Consider the following 21086-nt stretch of genomic DNA (forward strand, 5'->3'; position numbering starts at 1 on the left):
AAACCACTTCTGGATCATCTGCCAAGAACGTATATGAACAGGTCCCAGTCCGAGAAAAGGATGGAAGGATCCTGTTCATATGGACCTGTCGTCAGACAGAACACTAAATAAACGTCGCGTTACTTTCTGTGGGAGTCCTCCTTGTCCTGTCGCTGTATGGCGTAACGTCTCAATGCCAAGTGACTAGAACGGCTAGGGTAAGGTGGAAACCAGACGTTTTTACAGAGTGGGACAAAACGCATACATAATTTTTCATTTTACATATTTGTAACGTTTCATACACGAAAAACTATTATCGAATTAATAATTCCACACATCACCAACCTCGGTCCAAAGTTCGGCTAACCTGACTGAGGGTTTCGTGGTTTTACTCAGGCCCTTCGTAAAATTCTGATTTAAGTAATCAGTGACCGGCCCCTTACATTTGTGCTTTTCAAATTAGTCTTTCCCATCCATGTACCAGTGCTGTTGAAAAGCGTCGTTAAATAACAGAAGAATGCGATCACATGCATGTACAGTATGTTTCAAAAGCCGGGACACACTTGCCATCCCTCGATTACGACCATTTTAAAGTATAATTTGTTTATGTGTGTGTTTGGGAAGATATTTGTAAGAGATTATGTGACAAGTAATTATGTAAATTAAGTTGAAATCGTAAGGAACGAATCATTTTAATGCGCGTGTTCATTTCAAGTGGGCCCTGACTTTTGCACCTCGTTGTGTGCGGGTTGCAGGAAAATGTGTTTCATATGCGTTTCCAAGAAGCGACGAATACTGACTTCCGATGTACTTTGTTACGTCTTTATGCCGTAAAGTAGACAATGCTTGATAGTCAAGTGATGAAGACGTCTCTCGTCTCTTACAGATTTACCGAACCTTGAACACTTCTTTTGTTGCACTCTCGTCTAGACCTAACGTCTGTTCAGAGTAATTTGGCTTACTAATTTGCAGTTACTGTTCATTTGCCGGCTGACAAAGAAATCAGAGTATTTTGTTGGGAGATTTTTTTACGTACGGTGTGAACTGTCATTATGTTAAATAGCGTCTATCTGTGAGAATATTAGAGAAAAATGGCGTCTGAGTGTGGGCTAGATTAAAATAATTCAAAATATGTTCTGATGTCGGTTTTTTTTGTGAACGCTGTAATAAGCATTTGGATGCCACAGAAGCGAGACATTTCTGGAACAACTACCAGTTTTGAAGAAGGCTGTCTTCTGGGTTGTTGCACCCTGTAGTCTGGTAGAAGTTTACCGACGTTTTAGAGGTCCTTGCTGCGTCCATGATCAGGGCGATGCCGAAATGTAGGTTTTTAGACGAAGTTAATTGTCCAGTAAGGTGTATTAGTTCAAAGACATACCTTTACCAGAAATCTTTAGACTAATCTATTCTCTTCACGTTTTGCAGCTAAATTTTGATATTTATCATCTGTTCAGACTAGCCAGAAATTCCTTGTGTAGTCCACCTTTATAGAACAGATTACTAATTCCTGAAGACTCCGTTGCGTAGGTCACGACAAAGCACCAACCCTTGTCCGTTGTCCACTGTTACGTGTCTCATAAAATACTTTGTTTTTACTGTGAGGGGCTGTTAGCTACTCACCCAACCCCCAAGATTAAGGACTGTCCCATGTCGGCTCTCCGCGACTATTTGTTCAACATATTTACGTGTTTGTTCTGCTGAAGGTTTTCTGAACTCAAACCGTAATTGTATATTATTTCTGTTGTAATGGCCTGACTGCAGGTAATTTACCACAATGTCTCTTAAGGCAGAATAATTGTCGTAGACATTAACTGAGTTCAAGAGCCATAGACTGTTGGTTTTTGCGACCAGAATTTGCTGAAGCGAAGCTAATGAGAAAACATCAGTGCAGGCCAATGAAAACTGGAGGTCTCTGCGACAACTTGCCTGCTGGCCTGTCACGTTGTCAAATGAGATCGGATCAGAATCAGATGAAGTTAGTGCGACATGTTGGCAGGATTTCATGTTCCACTTAATGCAATTCTTTCGGTTTCTGTGTCTGCAAAAATTTGAATTATGGACGTGGAGTAAACAGGATTGGAAAGTTGCAATCCGCACGTAGTTCTTGTCGTGCTGAATGATCCTATCGGATTATTTGAGTTTACACTTGAAATTCTTATAATCAGATAATCAGAAAGTTCCTAAATTAACTGCTGTTTGTTTAGTGCACTGCGCGCAAAGGTGTGGATGATGAATCCAGCTGAATAAAATTCCAAGTGACAGTTATATCCCGCTGCAGTGAATACGTTTGTACGCAAGCTCTTACAGTTCTGGGTTCTTCTGGGTTTGTGGGCATCTGCTCATACGATTCTAGCCGACCAGGGTCACATGTAGTATTACTGTTTCTAATTTTAAATATGTTAACGTAATAATATTAAATATTATTTTTTATTATGTGACAGTTCTTACGTTAAATTTATCGGATATGTTTAATAACGTCAACATTTCTCAGTGTTGTCTGTCATATTTGTAATGAAATTACAAACAGTATCTTTTCATAATTTTAGACATGTCCGTAATCTACGAGTTCTTCTGTACCGAGAGAAATGGGGAAGTGTTCGAAAATTTCATAGTCGATTAGTCGAAATGAGAATGGCGGGAGAAGGTGATTTAATTCCGGTTCTTGGTCCACGCTTCAGATACCGGAGCGAGGAATTGTACTGTGATGCGTTACAATCTCTACCAGTTGATGCGGAAATTTAACGGATGATTTCTTTGCTGATGCTAACCATTTCAGCTGGTGCAACCATACAGAAAGAAGAATATGTGTTTCAAGAATGCATGGGGCATACACGTTCAACCATAATTGTTCTAAATTCCATTTGACAAATTATAAAGTAGTTTTTTTCCATTCAATTATCTTCTGGTAATTAAGACCTTAAATACCACGGTGGTCTAGCGGTTAGAACGCTGGCCTTGTAATCCTGGGGTCTCGGGTTCGATTCCCAGCGGTGCCCGAATTTATAACTTGTGTTGGGCAAGGCCGTGGTCTAGGCAACACGGAGTTTTCCTCCGGGGGCTTCCCCGGTTTCTCCGTGGCATCCCAACAATTACTCCATTCACACACAGAAGAAGGCAATGGCAAACCACTTCTGGATCATCTGCCAAGAACGTATATGAACAGGTCCCAGTCCGAGAAAAGGATCGAAGGATCCTGTTCAAATGGACCTGTCGTCAGACAGAACACTAAATAAATAAAATAAAATTAAGACCTTAAATTATTTATGGAGACATTACAGCATATTTAATGTGTGGTAGGTGACTGGGTTACTCTCTGGACGATCGGGATTTGATTCTGGGCAGAAACAAAAAAAATGCTCTGTTCGCCATCTCGTCAAGATCGGCTCTGGGGCCCACCCAGCCTCCTATCCAATTGGGTATTGGGGGCTATTCTCCTTGGGGGTAAAGCGGCCAGGGTGAGGAACGTGATACTAACCACTCACCTGAATCTAGTGCCGAGGCGAAGAAAACTCTGTCATTCCTCCGCACGCCTTCATGGCGTGTTCCTTAGTCAAGCACCACCGACAACCCCACCTTCTAGTTAGGAAATGTATGCGTATAGCGTAACAATTGTTCGCTCTGTTATTGTCTACTTTTTCACTTTGTGTTTACCTTTGATGCTATCGTAATCATTTACCCTTTGCTTGTCGTATGTCCCGCCCTAGAATACTACATGAAACGTACAGGTTATAAAGTTATTCAGTTTTCTTCGTTCGTTTGTCTGTTGGAATCGTATTCTGCTCAGACGTCTTCCTTCTCTGTAATGCTTCAAGACAGGGGTTTAAGTTCTTTGTCGGTACAAAACAGCATGTAATGTCATAGTTTTGTACAGCTCTGTTTTTAGACTCTGATATCGAAAGTCACGAATCGAATGGCTGCAAACATTTCGAAATCTTAATATTGTTTATCCGCACCGAAGCAGCTACTGCTGATACTTTGGTCACGAAGACCAGGGTCCCCACTGTTCAGTGAACATGTCTGCTTGTCGGAAGAAGTGTCTCTCTGGTGACTGCTTCTCCGCTTAACAGCAGAACGACGTACAAGACCCGAGGGCGTCAGAATGACTTCAGACCGGTTTCTTGAGCGACTTCAATTAACGATTCATTTCCGCTGTGGACCTTTGGGTTCGTCAGACGTACGTTCTGTGTCTTTAATGGACACCGATGGAATAAAACAGCAAGAAAAATTTATGAAATGAGAAAGATAAGAGAATCAATAGAAAGGAAGGAAATGCCCTGCAACTGTATTTACATTTAATAGAAGGCTGTGCTTAAATATGGTAATTAAAGACACTGCTGTAATTGGAGGGATTATGTACCTTCGAATCAGATGGAAGAATGTGTTTGAGTGGTGGATTAGTATTAGGAGGAGATGTTCGTGGCCAATTTCAGACTGATCTTTCTGCACTCAGCCGGTAATACGGTATTGGTCTAAGATCAATAGTTGAAGGAATGTATTGAGAAACAAATATTTTCTTCTAAGAAACTTTCTTTTGTCAGGACGCTGATTCAACGATGAATTAATTCCCTCATAACGAATTCCACAGAGTAGAATCCTCTTTGAGAGACTGATGATGTCTTGAAACATCCAGCACACGGAAGACTTGAGGGTATCACGTCTGAAGAGGTGACTTATGTGGTGGGTGGCGTCTGCGAGTTTATCGTGTGTGACGAAACTGCAGAGACAGCATAAATCTGCATTTTTATTTGTAGTGTTTGGGTATTTGTTCCAATAGCAAGTCGTGAATTAAAATACCCAACATGCAAAGCGGTGTTGCGTGGCGGTATATAAGATTTTTGATACGGTAGGTCGTTCGGCGAATTTAATTTTTAGATTATAAAGATGCAGTATAAACTCTACTGTAAATTGAATCTGTGTCTGAACTTCAAGACCAATGACGCATTCAAAATAGCCAATGAATAATTTTAATAAATATTTTCAGGCTACTCCATTTGAGTACACCTACCTTTATACTTTTGTTCTGCGTTGAACTGTCGGTTTAGGGAGAAGAATCTCTTGTCTGACGCCATTTCGCAGGGAATTTCTTGGACAAGCTGGTCTAGAAATGTACCCACATTTATGTAACCCAAGGTTATTCGCCAAGTAAACAAAATCTTGTGATCTGGCAGCTAAAATATGCAATGAATGTGAATATCTGCGCCAGGAACGGAAGGCCAGGACAGAGTCGGGAAGGAAGGATGCAGCGTGCAGGGAAATTCTTGACATTTGCTGCATTTATTAAGAGTTGTGACCTGAGGTTAGAGATTACTAAACATTCATGACCCGTCTTAGGGTAGCTTGAGTGCAGTTGAGTAGATTCAGATGTTTAAAATCGGTTCTTTTGACTGGCCTTTGTTTGTGGTAGATCCGGTTTCCATTTTGTCGAGGTGATGAGTTGTATTGTGGGTGAGAGAATGCCAATGTTTCTGTACTGTATTGAATAGCAGACATGTATAAAGCTCTGCGAACATTCATTCTCGCAAGTTTAATTCTGCTAAAGCAGTTCCGGCATCTTCAGATTACACGGTTGTAGTGTTGAGACTTGGCTCTTCACTCCGTAACGAATTGCTATGACAGGCAAAGGTGTTTAGATGGCCCCTTGGGATACCTGTATGCGTGGCTTAATAAATAAATTCTGTTTTGAACAGAGCAGAAAAGAAACAAAGAGAGGGATGGAACGTTAGTCGAAAAAAGATAAAAAGATTTGTAAGGAAAATAAATTTTGTACTGATTTTTTTTTTTTAATTTCTGTCCAGACGTAATTTTAACTGCGTATTTCTCGTCTGTGCAGTTTAGACTGAGTAAAAACCGAACGTGTAAGGCCCCTTGAGACAATATGTTACATTCTTCAGTCAGACTTAAATGAATGTCTGAGAATATCCTTTAAAGAGTATGAGAGTATAGTGATTTTCTTTTGTCTCATCCGTCTAATTCTGACTGCCGACCTGTAGATATCGCAGAGACTGAAGAGTAATTGACTTTCTTGTTCTTTTCGAAACCATTTGAGAAGTAGCGAGCGAAAACGCGGATTACTTCAATACTTGTCTTTCAGGTTTCATTCTTAACATAAATACTATCTGGAATTTCTTCCTTATAGTGGATAAAAACTAGGAAATTTTTAAAACTTGTAACGTCGGTTCATTTAACCAAGTGAGTGGCATATACTTCAGAGATTTTATTTGTGTCATTAGCTAAGAATAAGTGCCAGTCGATTTAGTTTTCTGTGGCACCATATATAGAAACTTGATTATGTGTGCGTTATTTGTACTTATACGAGGTGCGATCGGAAAGTTTAAAGACTGTGTCAATAGAGGGCGAACCGGATGTAGTACGAGCTTCTGCCGCTAGGGGGTGCGGCCTACATTCGTAGTGAATCAGTGTGCCAGCCGGCATCATCGAATTAGCATTTGTTTCTTAGTTACGGGCGTTTTGGTAGTGCATTACACCGACCCTCCTGCGATTTCGGAATGGCGTGTGCATCAAATTTTGCCAAAGACTCGCCAAAACGGCTACGGAAACCTATGAAATGCTAAAGCAAGCATTTGGGGAGTCCGCAATGGGTCGTGCACAAACTTTTGTGTGGCATTCACGTTTTAAAAATGGCCGAACCTCTGTCGATGATGACGAGCGTTCTGGACGACCATCTTCGAGCGCAACGCCCGAAAATGTTACGAAGATTCGGCAGGCCATTCACGAAGATCGACGTCGTACCATCAACGGCTTGTGCGACATTGTTGGGATAGGCTATGGGACCTGTCAGCTGATTCTAAAGGAAGAACTCCACATGCGACGCATCATGACAACGCGCCAGCGCACACCGCCCTCAAAGTTCGGCAGTTTTTGGCCTCAAACGCCATGGCCGTCATCCCGCACCCTCCTTATTCGCCGGATTTAGCTCCGTGTGACTTCTTCCTTTTCCCAAAGATGAAAATTCAGCTAAAGGGAAGGAGATTTGAGACGATAGAAGAGATTCAGGCAGAATCGCAGATGGTGCTTGACAAGCTGACAAAGAAAGATTTCCAGGGATGCTTCCAGGCTTGGCAGCGGCGCTGGGATCGTTGTGTTCACTCCCAGGGGAACTACTTCGAGGGTGATGGATGAATTTAATACCTGAGATAAGTGTACGGGTTTTTATACGCGCAGTCTGGAAACCTTTCGATCGCACTTCGTAAACAAAGGTACGAAGCCAAAGTTGACTCTCCGCTGTCTTGTGATTCATCTCTAAAACGTTTGGAAGGTTTTAGTGAAATTTGATACTGAGTATGTCGACTCTTAAAATAGTCCGATGAATTTTATATTTCTTCAGTGAATTCAAAACTTGTTTTAATGAAACTGAAATTGAAGTTAATCGATTTTGTAAAAGATGGCTTATAGAATTGCCGCGCGGTGTAAAATATATATCTCATTTGGATATACAGCTCAATTCTAAAATTTCTTTTTGATATGATTAACTATTTTATAACTATGTATGACAGGTTGTATGTAATATGTTCAGGACTGCAGCAGTGGCTTTGAATCTGTGATAAATGAACATCGAAGCCAGTGGAATACGTAGTGCACATAATCGCAAAGAATCTGTTTAGAAAGTATGTGTACTGCATAGTGAAATATCTGTAGACTTTTGTATTTCACTGCTACTTGTATGGCAGGATCAGTTAATATACTGTATAATATTAATATTTCTTGAATGTTCTACGGCTTGACGCGAGAATTATAAGGAGTTCAGCGTCGAAACTTAAAATTAATCTTCCCAGAGACGAGTCTTAAGTCTCCAGGGTACTAACCACATATTTCTGATCGGTTTTCATGTTTCCTACAAAAACGAGATGCATTTCAAAAATAAGTTACGCCTGGACTCTGGAGTCGAGTCGGTAAAAATGTACCGACCTCGATATAAATTCTTAAGAACACCTTCTATACCGTGTGAGCCGCCGGTGGCCTAACGCTTAGGGAGATTCAACGACGCGTTGAGCCAAAATGTGTGGGAATAATGCTCTGTAACTTTGGCTCCGGTACCTTAAGAATACAAAATGTCTAGAAATCAACCGATTTCTGCAATAACTATTACACGTATAATTAAATATAGGTTATAAGTCTAAAAAGTGGACTGATGATTCACGTAGTGGTGATTAAATCTCTTATGGTGCCACGTACCATTTTAGTAGGTCTACCCTTATTAATACATATTGAGCATTTATGAAGGAGTCGGAGTCGGAGATTTTAGTACCGACTCCACAGCCCTGGACACGACAATAAGTGCAGGGGTTTTCCGAGTAGAGGCCTTGAAAATTTTCAAGGTATTTCGAAAGTTTTTTTTTCAAACGCATTTTCCTACCGATCTGTAGGGATCTGAATGTCAATACTCATGTTAGTTTGAGGTCACGCACAGGCCACTGTCATGTAATAGTCACGACAATATCAGTCCGTGGGTTTTCCGAATAGAGGCTTTTAAATTTCTCGAGGTCATTCGAAGTTCATTATTTCAAACGCATATTTCAGCCGATCTGTAGGATTCTAAGTGACAATACCCTTGTCAGTTTGAGGTCACGGACAGGTCATCGTCATGTCACAGTCATGACAATATAAGTCCGTGGGTTTTCCGAATAGAGACTTTTAAAGTTCTCAAGGTCATTCTAAGTTCATTTTTTAAACGCATATTTCTGCCGATCTGTAGGAACCTGAATGACTATAATCTTGTCAGTTTCAGGACATGGATATGTCAACGTCACCTCAAGATCATAAGAAGATAAGTCCAAGGTTTTGAGGAGTATGGGGCTTTAAATTTTTGAAGCTCAATTCAAGAATAATTTTTCTCATTTTCGTATCTACCTAACTTTATTAAACTGAGTGACCATAATCCTGTTAGTTTGAAGCCACTTATAGATAAAGTTCATTCATAAGTCAAGGCAAATGCATTCCAAAAGATGGGGCTACTTGAGAATGATAGGTTCGGTTAGATTGGGTTGGGTTAGGTTATGTTAGGTTGGGTTAGGTTATGTTAGGTTGGGTTAGGTTATGTTAGGTTGGGTTAGGTTGTGTTAGGTTAGGTCATGTGTTAAGTTAGGCTAGTTAAAGTTGTGGTTTTAGAAATGGTTCATCAATTTCCTGGAGAATTCCTATCGTGGTAACTGATGGACGTATATATCCTGGACAATTGCTGGAGAAGTGCTGGAGAAATTCTGAAGAAGTCCTGGAGAAATCCTAGTGAAGTGTTTCAAAGTCATGTAGATGTTCTGTAGAGGTCTTTGAGAAGAGTTTGAGAAATCCTGGAGAATGAGATGATCGGGGTACGCAGGACGCATTTAAGAGACAACAAATGTGTACAAAATTTTGGTAAAGGAACCTGAAGGAAATATGCCACTTGGGAGAACTTAGCGTTGGTGGGAGAATAATATTAAAATGGATCTTAAGGAAACGTCGAATCCTGCTCGTTGTCCTGTGTAGGCAGATTCCTTGCGGTGAATCAATCTTAGTGCCTAAAACTACTTATAATTTCAGAATAAATTTTGCTAATCATTCAATGAAGCCGCCGCAGGGCGTATTCAACGACATCTGAAGGAGTAGCAGAATTTAACTTCGTGTTTCAATGATCGAAGTAAGCAAATCATTACAAAAGCATTCTTGCCTCTATACAATACTTAATGATGAATACGAGTTTTGAAAGCATTTTCTTGTAGTAAATCTGCCATGTTCACGGTTGAAGGTTCTAGTAAATTTCGTATGTGTCATGGTTCCTTAGCTACAGAAGTTCTACCTCCCCCGTCATCGTACTATAGAAGCAGCTAGCAGCTACTACACAAGTCGTTGACCAGCTAACATTATAGAATAGCACGACCTAGGTGTGTGAGAGAGAGAGACAGGCAGATTGATACAAAGACAGTTTTAGCGTCATTGCAACACGATAAACAATCTTGCATTTTAAAACACAGATAACATCTAGGGGAAAAGAAACTTCAACCTATATGTAAATTTACGATTTAAAATTTGCATGCAGCGTGTGCATTATTAATTGTATAACATCAGGTTTACAGGACCAGTAATTATCTGTGTATCTTATATAGATATTAGTGACCGATGGCCAAGGTTCTGTGCCAACATTTTTTACTTCACAGACTCGATTAACCATTTTGAAGTCGACGCTCGTCTAAATAATATTTAAAAATTCATAAACACAACACTTCACCATTATAGAGATCAACTGATTGACGCTGATTAAGGACATGATCACCATTTGCAGTGAGAATAATGCGAAAACCATTAGTACGATATGCAGTGTTACTGATTGTAAAAATAGCTGGTACAGATGATTACCACTCGGCTTCTTCAAAGGGGTAACGCGGGACGAACTGACTGGACGTGTCTTAGGTCTGCAGTAGTAACACGTATAAAGTGTGATTTGCAAGAATTTCCCCGGAGTTCAGACATGCATTTCTCAAACGACTTATTTTGTTACGAAGAAAATTTAGGTCATAGTTTAAGGTGATCCTGGTGTAATATATTGTTGTGTCATATACATGTTTATTGTAAGATTATTGATTGTTTATGTGCCAGTGTCTCAGCAAACTGGAGTCGCGTCTGTCCATCACATGGATGGTCTGCAGAAGTAGTTTGAGAGGCTGGACAGGAAGGTGACTGCGTTTCTAGACCATTACCAGTAGCTAAAGGCAACCTTTGCGGGCAAAGACGTCAGCTTTCCAAGCTGTGGTCTACTTCTAAATATCAGGTCAGACTTGAAATACTGGCCGTTACTTAACAGATTCAACATTCTCGTCGATGTATTTTTTCAAGGGTGTATGCTGATCGTGGTCGAAGGCGAGGTCGCTTTTCTGTTCCGGAACATCCATGTCCGAAGATGACTGTCGTCTGGGATGTTCGCCGTTTCGTGTCGTAGAAATTTACCGACGTTTTAGAGGTGCTTACTGCCTCTATCATGAGGGCGTTTAGTAAGGATTTCCAACGTTTCGATACGGGTTTATTGATATATTAAGCGCTCTTTCGATGTTCGTGTAACGTGTTGTGTGCATTTGATTTTATTCAGTCTTCCCTTCGTGTTCCAGGAACAGCAGCGGCCACCCGTGTACAACCCAGAGGACTACGCCATGTCCCTACGCAAGTGGGGGCGCCGGTCAGGTAGCAGCGCTCAACTGTATGGCCTGGGGTCCGCCGTACAGGCGGAATCTGCCGACGCGACGCTTAAGAGCGCGCACAACCTCCAACAGCCGGTTCCTGGACAGAGCAGCAAGGACTACAGGAACCCGATCCTCACACCCACCACACCCCACGGCGAGGAGATGAGCCTCAGGCAGTTCTCCACCGTCACCGAACTCTTGGGGAAGCTGAAGGCAGATCTCAGGCTCGCCTTCCCGAGGTAAGAACGCGTGAAATTTGACTCGAGGTTTTCGTGACCTTGAATATTTCGATATTTATTTTCTTCGTTGTGACGTCTTGTGGGCAGATTCCAACGTTGCGGAGGAACATACTGCCTCTATCTTCAACACAGAAGATACAAATAGAAATGTTTGTAACTACCTACATAACATACAGGGTGTCACAATCCAGAAACCCGCAATTGACCACTGTTGAAACCTAAAAATTTAAAGCAAATGTAAACGTAAATTCAAACCTCTGATATTCCACGTTCTCAGGGCGGCGAATAGTCTGAAGACGACTGTCTTCTGGGATTTGCGCCGTGTAGTCTGATATAAGTCCACCGACGTTTCAGAGCTGCTTACTCATCGCTTCGACGATGCTGGCAGCAAGGACCTGTGAAACGTCGGGTAACTTATACAAGGATACACGGCGCAACAGCCCAGAAGACAGCAAACTGCAATTATAATTTGACTTGCGGAAGTCTGGATGTAATTCAAATAGGAGATGATTGTGCAACGCTGAATTGAAGCCAAGGTTAGCTAAAGTGCAGTGCACTGAATCAACATACAACTCAGGCGTATCCGGCGGCCTGTCCTGACAAAGAACAGAATGTCAGAACCTGTTCTCTGGCGACGCAGACATGCTCCCACGTTACATAATTTTCTTTCGTTTATAGGGAAAAAGACAAACAAGAAGAAATATGGATTCAACTCTGTTTCCAAGCATGCGTAATAACTTATGAATAAAAAATAGGTTATTGTTACTTCAAATAAAATAGTAGTTTTCTTTCATTGGGCAAAGAATGCAAACTGATGTTGAAAGATAAAAAAAATCATCCTGCTTCTGAGAATCAGAAGTAGCTATGGAACTGGGGCCTTCATATTATGAAAGGAAAATGTTGGATTCAATATCTTCCGCCTTCTTCTCCAAGAATATTAAAAGACGCTGCGTTGAAGTCGTAAACGATGACTATGGGTTGAGTGGACATTGAAACACGCATCCGCGAAATAAAGGGTGTATACAAAGTTTTAGTCGGGAAATCTGAAGGGGAGAGATCGCTTAAGAGACATAGGCTTAGATGGAGAAAAAGAAACTTTATTCAGCGCTCGTCTCTCGTGTGTGTGATTAACGCCACTGCATATTTTAAGCATAAATTTTGCCTGTATTAAAATTGTCGGACATGATCTTAAAGTATAATTATTTTTTCCTAAGCCGAAGCTCATCTTAATAATATTTAAGACCAGTCCGTACCGAAAAGAAAACACAACGCATTGCCATTACAGATGTCAACTTGTTAACGTTGTTTAAGGAAATAATCACTGTTCACGTTGAAAATCATGCGAAAACCCATCTCTACGAAATGAAGTGTGTGGCACGTGTAGTTACCAATGGGTTTTAAAGCGTTATCCGACGTAAATGCAGATAGAAGTTTGCGTTAGCACATGTATTCGTTAATGTGTTGGGCTTTATGCGGAGCACACTGTACCACATTGCAGATGAGGCTCGAGTAATTGGTCTTGACGTTGCTTGTAATCAAATCTCCGAGACTTTTATCTCAAAATAAGAACATGTACATCCCGTTTTGTTGTTGCTACATTAAGTTGATTTAATAAGCACTTCACAGTCCAAAGAAGTCTCCCTATTTGGCGATTTCATATCAACGTCGTGTTACTGGTTTGAAACAACTTTCTTCTCAGCTTTGCCGTCGTTTGGATGTGTCTCATTTTCGAGTTCCGTCATTAACTTTCGAGACTCGGAGTGTTTCGAGATAAATAAATTTGAGAACACCGCGTCAGGCAATTTCATGTACCTACTACAAATGGAGAACCACGGTGGTCTAGCGGTTAGAACGCTGGCCTTGTAATCCTGGGGTCTCGGGTTCGATTCCCGGCGGTGCCCGAATTTATAACTTGTGTTGGGCAAGGCCGTGATCTAGGCAACACGGAGTTTTCCTCCGTGGCATCCCAACAATTACTCCATTCACACATAGAAGAAGGCAATGGCAAACCACTTCTGGATCATCTGCCAAGAACGTATATGAACAGGTCCCAGTCCGAGAAAAGGATGGAAGGATCCTGTTCATATGGACCTGTCGTCAGACAGAACACTAAAAAAAAATACAAATGGACAGGAATCCATTCAGTTTACCAGATGTAGCGGAGCTCAAATGACCACTTGAGTTGGTCACAAAAGAACATCGTAGATTCTTTTATTTTAAATGTCTGCAGTTTTAGCTTCAGTTTTGTAACACTTGGCGTTTATTTAGGAAAAGAATTTTTGCACCTGCTGATGTACGGATGATGAAAAGAAAGGAAGAAAAAGATAATTTGAAATGAATTATTGACAGACTGTTTCCAAAGATTCTCTTCACGGGAAGCTCCGTTTTTGCAGTCTCATTCTGCAGTATCTGAGAGAGAATTACAAGACGCTGGTTTAATTATTAACGTCTGTGTGCAGTACAATTTTTGTTTGCAACGAAAATTACACTCGGACAATGGCGTCAAAGCGTTCGTGTTAGAAATCGTGACTAATTGCAGCCAGTAGACCAATGAAAGTAATTTCATTCGATAGAAACAGATGATGGTCATTAAATTTATTTAATCGCACGTTAATGGGAATATAATTTACACAGTTAATGGGGATTTTGTTTCGTATTTATCGTCCGGTCGGCGTAGCTGTAAAGGAGGATGAACCACCGCATCACGTTGTTCCTTAACCCTTTGAAGCCGAAGCTCGTCTAAATATTATTTAATAAATCAGTCCGTACCGCGAAGAAAACACAACACTTCACCATTACAGATGACAACTGGTTGACGCTGTTTAAGGAAATAATCCCTGTTTACACTGAGAACAATCCGAAACCCATACATACAAAACGCAGAGTAATTAACTGTGTGAAGCAGGTGGTACATATAGTTACCACTGGGTCTTAAAGGGTTAAGTTGACTGTAAACGTGTCTGTCGACACCGAGTCATGACGGTACAAATATTGATTCAATTGATAAGGAAATTGTAGTGGACCAATCGAGATTTCGCTTGAATTAACCCAGGTTCATCTATTACATTTCATGTGTTGACAGTCACGAATACCGACGTAGTTGGATCGACTAATGAAGCAAACAGCCAACGCTACGAAGTTTGTTTCGAACCGAACCCTGAAGATATTGTTCAGGAATCACCTAATGCTTCCGTTATAATATAAATCGATGCACAACGAGGGGTATTCATGCGTCAGATATATGGTAATTGCGCTAACAGTACTTGGGAATGGTACCGCTAATAACAAGGGCCGTCTCGCTCAAGACATGTCACTCGAAGCCCTGGGTCCTGTGGCCCGTTCTAGTGCCTGAGTCCAGTGACCTTAACCACACTGCCAGGGGGCACTTTAGCTTCCTCTTAATTAGGCCGTCTTTACGTTTTATACTCCTATGATTATGAACTTCAGTTCTGGAGAGTTACAAGGCTGCATCAAGAATGAAAACGTGAGATATTCGGAAAAACAAATTCTCTACACTTCATTTGATGCTATCGTATCGAAGTAGGCTTCATAAAGAACTTCTTGCGTAGCAACAAATCTGAAAAGCGAGGTTTAGTGACGAACACACGGTCAATATTTAAAATGTGTTATTTGCGGTTTGTATATGAAGCGGGTAAAATTAGGGCATAATGAACTGTTAATATCGGCATGTCCGTCTGTTGGAATTTGTCATCTTCATAACAACTCCGTGTTTTAAAGCCGCACTAAAGGTAATGGCGGTAGAACTTCCTGTTTTCCGATGTACGGAAATGTAAGAAAGCGTATAGTCAACCTGACTCACCAGCTGTTTTATCAAAACAACGGTAATACAGAAAACACTTAAAGACGTGATTTGGATAACCAGAGAAATTACGTTAAATCTATCGATAAACAGCCAGATTTTTATAAATTCTAGTTTTTAATTGAATTCTGTTCGCTTTGTGTTGAGCTCTTATTGCTAAATGTCGGGGTGTCTGTGTTTTTCGTGATGCTCGTGGCGACTGTAAAGTGTCGTCGTGTATAGGCGCGACCGTCCACCAAAGTGTACTATTATTCCTTTGCAGCTTTGTCCAAGAGTTTATCGGCGACCCTCTGGACGGAGTCACACTTCTCCTGGAGCTGCTCCGAGCCGTGCAGCTGAGTCAGGCGAGCCAACAGACGCGATGTCCTCCTCCCGTACTGAGGCGAGCCCTGCTAGACGAACATTCTTGTCTCCAGTGCATCCGCAGCTGTCTCCGATGTCCGGACGCCGCGAGGCGTCTGGCGGCGTCTCCGGCCGGCCTCTTCACCCTGGCAGTCTGCATCATGAGCAACGTTAGCAAATCGCGTGTCATAGCGCTCGAGGTGGGTTCACGGGCCCTGACAACATCTGTGCTAGGCTACACGCCATTTCATGGGCGTGCTCGCTTGAGAGAGATATCTGGATGAGCTCGAACGTGGTAGAAGGCGGTGAAATTTTAATTGTCTAATATTATTAATTGTTTTTGTTGTTCTGTAACAGTTTTGTCTTATCAGCTGTCTTAAATTTGTATTACAGAGTTCTATATTAGTTTTAATACGCACGTTTCTTTAAATTATGAAGTTGTGTTAAGGTTTTTCTGTATGTTTTAAGAAATTGAAATAGACTGTGTGATGTCATATGTAAGGGGATGCAGTCTCAGGCAAGGGCGAGAGGAATCGAAGTAACAATGCGGAAGGGAAGAAATAGGGTGAAAGATTAAGGTACGAGAGAAACTATTCCCCGTTGAATCTCGACGTTTTTAAGACAAACTACGTTTATGTGGGTACATCATTTACAGAAATGTAAGCCATTGTTTCAGATGTAAATGAGCCTTGAAGATTGTTAAAAAACAAGAACAAAAAAATTTTTTGTACCGAAAAATTGCAAAGTAAATTCTTTATTTTGGATGTACTATTTCGATATGATCCCACTGCTTAGCGTTGCATATAATTAAACTTAAATTCAAATTCTGCCATTTGTTCTTCTGTGACTGCAGCTACGCCTATACGTTCTGATATTCTTCCTTTTACCACACAAGATACTTCACCCGTCGATGAACTTATCTATCGACGGTATAATCGATATGAAGAAGTCCGACTCCCCGTTGATCCCAACTCAGTCCATTACCCAAAATAAAGAAAAAAAGTTACTGCTACTGCGAGTCACAGTTTGTTTGTTGTTTCGACTGTATTTAGTTGCCTCGTATGTGACACACAGGAATCACATTATTCGCCTCTGCATCAGTGATTATACAGGGCGTTTGCTTTCAGTTGTTGACGAAGGCGTGCGAGCCTCCGGGTTGTGGGCACGGGCCTGTGTCGGAGGCCCTCTCCACCCTGCGCCTACGCTTCGGCGAGCCCGTGCGGTTCCGTTTTCTGGTAGGCATGTTGAGCAGCGCCGGGGGCTGCCCGGAGCTGCAGGCCGCGGGTGTCAGATTTCTCAACACACTCATCGAGACGGCGCCAAACCCACAGAGTAGGCTGTACTTGCAGGCTGAGCTCGAACAGGCGGGCTTCTACGTCAGCAACATCAAGAAGGTGAGTTAACAGGATATTGTGATAATGGTAGGCTAGAAAGACTCGTGGCCGATTAAAACTTCTGTACTAAGCCCTGATGACGGAGGCGGTATGACCTCTGAAACGTTGGTTAGCATCGACCAGACTACACGGCGCAACAACCCTGAAGATAGAAATCTTCATACTCATCGCCCTGATGACGGAGGCAGTATGACCTCTGAAACGTTGGTTAACGTCGACCAGACTACACAGCGCAACAACCCAGAAGACAGAAATCTTCATCGTCCTGATGATGGAGGCAGTATGACCTCCGAAACGTTGGTAAACATCGACCAGACTACACAGCGCAACAACCCAGAAGACAGAAATCTTCATACTAAGAATCGCCCTGATGACGGAGGCAGTATGACCTCTGAAACGTTGGTTAACATCGACCAGACTACACGGCGCAACAGCCCAGAGGACAGAAATCTTCGAGTTATTGGTTGTAACTCGGAGGAGAGGTTATCGAATGTCAGTTTGTGGTCTAATCTAAATCCATTCACCTTAGAACTGAAATTAGATCATGGATACGCTCGGACGTGGCCTCTAAATGTGGCATGCTACTTTTTCATTCGTAGTACTACATAAAAAACCCCGAAATACTACTTCTGTTATGATGAGTATAAATGACACAGCATAAGTACTTTCTTGGGCGACTAAAACTCATTTGAAACGTGAACTAGCAGCGGAGTGAGACACTTCGAAGAAAATTAATATCGTATTATATTTTTCTCACTCACGTAACATTTTTGTCTGTTATATTAAACTAAAACCCTGTAGCTAAAGGCAGTATGAGCCTAATTGAGACATTGCCACTAGCCTCCAGCTGCCTTAGTTTGTCATGTTGTTGGTCGCTGTACGGGACGTCGACTCATAAGGTTGGCTGAATGTACCGCCCCGAAAATTTATCGGTTCAAAGTCGAAATAGTTGAAATATTTATGAGATTATTTGATAATGTCTCGCAACTCGCATGTCTGAGAACAGAAGTAACAAATTGAAATAAGGTTCACCACGAACTTACTTTAAGGAAAACGTCAATTACAAGATTTGTTTGAAATCAAGGTGCCTAGGGAAATATTATGACCCAAAAGTATTAAATAAGTCAACATCACAAGATATTACATTATAAGGAACTTTATGAATTGTATAAATGCCCTAGTATATTTAGGATAATTCAACATGGAGAGCTAGAGTGTGCTGGGTATGAGGAAACTAGAAATGCTAATGAATTTTTAACTCCGAAGACCGAAAGGAGATAAGATGATGATATTACGCTAGAATTTAGGTTTAATTTGAAAATACGATATTTACGCGCCTAATTTGGCGGTGTAATCAATGCAAACAGAGCTCCCGGTTTCAGTTTTATGAACTCTTTGGCTGGACGTTGTAATCCATAAAGACGGAGCCCCTTTAATTCACCACGCTGCCCCCTGGAACAAGGTCAAACAATCACGCAACTAGGTCGTCGCATTTCGATTTATTAGAAAATAACGACGTAATTCTCCGCGCAACTTTCTTGTTGCGTGAATGACCTCTTTTGCCCCATTCCTCTGTCTCTGCGTCCGGCAAGACGATATTGACTAGGTATAAAATTAAAATGAGATGGAAACTTGTGACAGTTCTTTGGTATTCATTCTGATCAAAGAAAACGGAAAACGATGTAGCAACTCTGGCTTTAAATAACGACTCAGAAACGTGTGCGATAAAGTGCTTATGACATCGGCGCAATTTTGATCGTAATGTGCTTTATAGATCAAAATTATATTTCATTATTTCAATATATTATTTTATTTTCTATTTCTATTTTATTAATATTCATTTAGTCTTTATATTATTTACATTACAGGCTGATACAAAAACAACAAAAAAAACGTTCACCCACACTAAAGTCATATTGAGCATGATGTACATATACAGAACAACATCGAATGTGTTATTAAAACGGAATAAAATCTGGAAAAGAACTTCGTTTGATATCTGATAAACATCTAATAAAAAATGTACGCTAAAATAATATATAGAAATTGTATTTAAGTTATTATTGATTTGAATCTTTATATAATTATATACACCTGAAGATAGTTCTTTTAGGAACTGAAACATGTCGTAAAAAATGATGGTCTAATGTAAATCGAATATTTCGATAAAGAACATCATTTAATATTTTAAATATTTTAAATGTTAATTATTGTAATATTTTAACATTTAATAAGAATTTATTGTGATTAGACGGACAAGATTTAAACAATAAACAATATAGATTAATTACTGTTGCCTTGCAGTGGCTAATCAGTGACACTTCGCCGTCTTTTCATACTCACCGCCGTGAGAACCTTAAATCTCACAGGACTGGGAAGATGTTCTCCGCAGGAGCACATACATTTTCCAGACCATTTCTCTGCAATTTTTCGTACATTTTATTAAAATATATAGTGGTTTAATTCGCTGATTAAATGAGTGCAAAACTATTAATATCATTGAAGATTTATTAACTTTTGTTAGAATGCGTCGTAGGTAGGCACCCTTGTGTGTTTTTTTAACAATTCTCACATACGACAAAATTCAGGAAATTATATAAAAAAAATTCATTTTAAAAGGTCGATGTTGATTTTATGGTTGCACTTTTCAGCCTGTGTTTTATGTTCACGTTCCACGCGTACATTACCTTAGTTTAGCGATTTGTATGTCAGGTGCGTTTCTGTCAGTACATGTCACAGCTACACAAAATATTTCACTGGAGGTTTGTAACATTTATTCAGGAAATCATTGCACCGGGCAAGGACTTCGCTGATCAGCATTCACCGCCACACACCATCGGAAACGCATACAACCGAGAATTTCACTGCAAAGGAAACAGTTTATGCCCATTTTACGATGCGATCATTTGTTCTTGAAGCACACTGTTACACTAAGTTTATTACGTTCAAGCGGTTTTTTTTTTGCAGCATAACTTGAGAAATAAACAGAAAATTATGTCGGACAGAGGCAGTACGTCTATTAGATTACATGACAGAGACGACATCCATCAATCATGTGCCATCTCGCGGATATCGCAATACGTCACTGCCTTGCAAAAAGTTCCTACGATCCGTGTCACGATTATAATACTTGATAATAAATTATCTGGGATAATAGTATGTTAATAACTGAGTCTGTTGCCAGTTGTGCTCAGTTATTTTGGACATTTCTACAATTCTGAAATTAAGCAAAATATGTATCTAGTCGTGTTTGATTTTGTTAGACTATTGTATATTTTGTTGTTCGATTGATTCTGACTTTTGGTTATTGTAATATATGCAACAGGCGGTTTAATGTATTTGGAAAGAAATTTCACATTTTTCATTGTTTTATTCTTCTGAGAGAAAAACTTAGATTTCGAATCTGCCTTTCCACCTATTGATCAGATTACGTCAACAGTGTCTGAACTACGGACTCTTTCTCGAGAGGACGGAACCCGGGCCCCTGGTGACTTTGAAACATACCCACCCGACCCCAAATACGAAATGCATTGTCCGTGCTCCAGCTGTAGATTGACGCATCAGTCATCTTGATCTGCAGATCCTGCCTTCGAACCTGAATGCTGCCGAGCAAGTACGCGTCGAGCTGTCGCGTTGGGAGGAGAACTACGTGGACGTGGCGTCCCTCAGGGACAGGGCAGAGCAGGCGGAACGGGACAAGGACGCTCTGGGAGAACAGCTGACGCTCCTGGAACGCCGTATTCAGGTCAGTTGTTCGTCGACTTGAGTTTGGGTTGTCTCTGCGACTGGAACTTTCAGGTTAGGTTCGCAGAGGCCGTCAACCACAGGGTGATGAATGCGGGAACAGGACAGCAGCTCTTATTGTTAGTATATGATATTAAAGAATAATGAAGGAAATACGTTGAAGGAGTCTTCTCCTTCCGACATCTGCACTTGGTCGACAGTACCCCGTAAAAATTAAAATACTGGCCAATGAATGGAACAGATTCACGTTTCAGATACTTACTCAGCGTGAGTTACAACATAAAGCCTGCGACTACGACCAACAAATAATAAAAAGGTACACAGATTTCATTTTATATTTTGAATCTTGCAGTGTCTTTGGAATGTCAGTGTATTCCAAATGAGTGCATCTTTTCAGCCT

At 40.9% G+C, this 21086-nt stretch overlaps 1 protein-coding gene across 4 annotated transcripts in view; it reads left to right on the forward strand.

Moving 5' to 3' along the window:
- mwh (multiple wing hairs) overlaps positions 1 to 21086 on the forward strand; it is a 56579-nt gene that overhangs the window by 28530 nt on the left and 6963 nt on the right. For all 4 annotated transcript variants that reach the window (XM_087357370.1, XM_087357371.1, XM_087357372.1 and 1 more), the window contains 4 exons: positions 11076 to 11386; positions 15469 to 15748; positions 16676 to 16942; positions 20523 to 20687. In XM_087357370.1, the coding sequence (XP_087213496.1) occupies positions 11076 to 11386; positions 15469 to 15748; positions 16676 to 16942; positions 20523 to 20687 (1023 nt within the window). The remainder of the gene's footprint in view (positions 1 to 11075; positions 11387 to 15468; positions 15749 to 16675; positions 16943 to 20522; positions 20688 to 21086) is intronic.

Source organism: Zootermopsis nevadensis, unplaced genomic scaffold (assembly GCF_977971745.1).
Source record: "Zootermopsis nevadensis isolate Lab colony 2312 unplaced genomic scaffold, Znev_1.0 Znev_ptg000028l, whole genome shotgun sequence".
NCBI classification, from domain to species: domain Eukaryota; kingdom Metazoa; phylum Arthropoda; class Insecta; order Blattodea; family Termopsidae; genus Zootermopsis; species Zootermopsis nevadensis.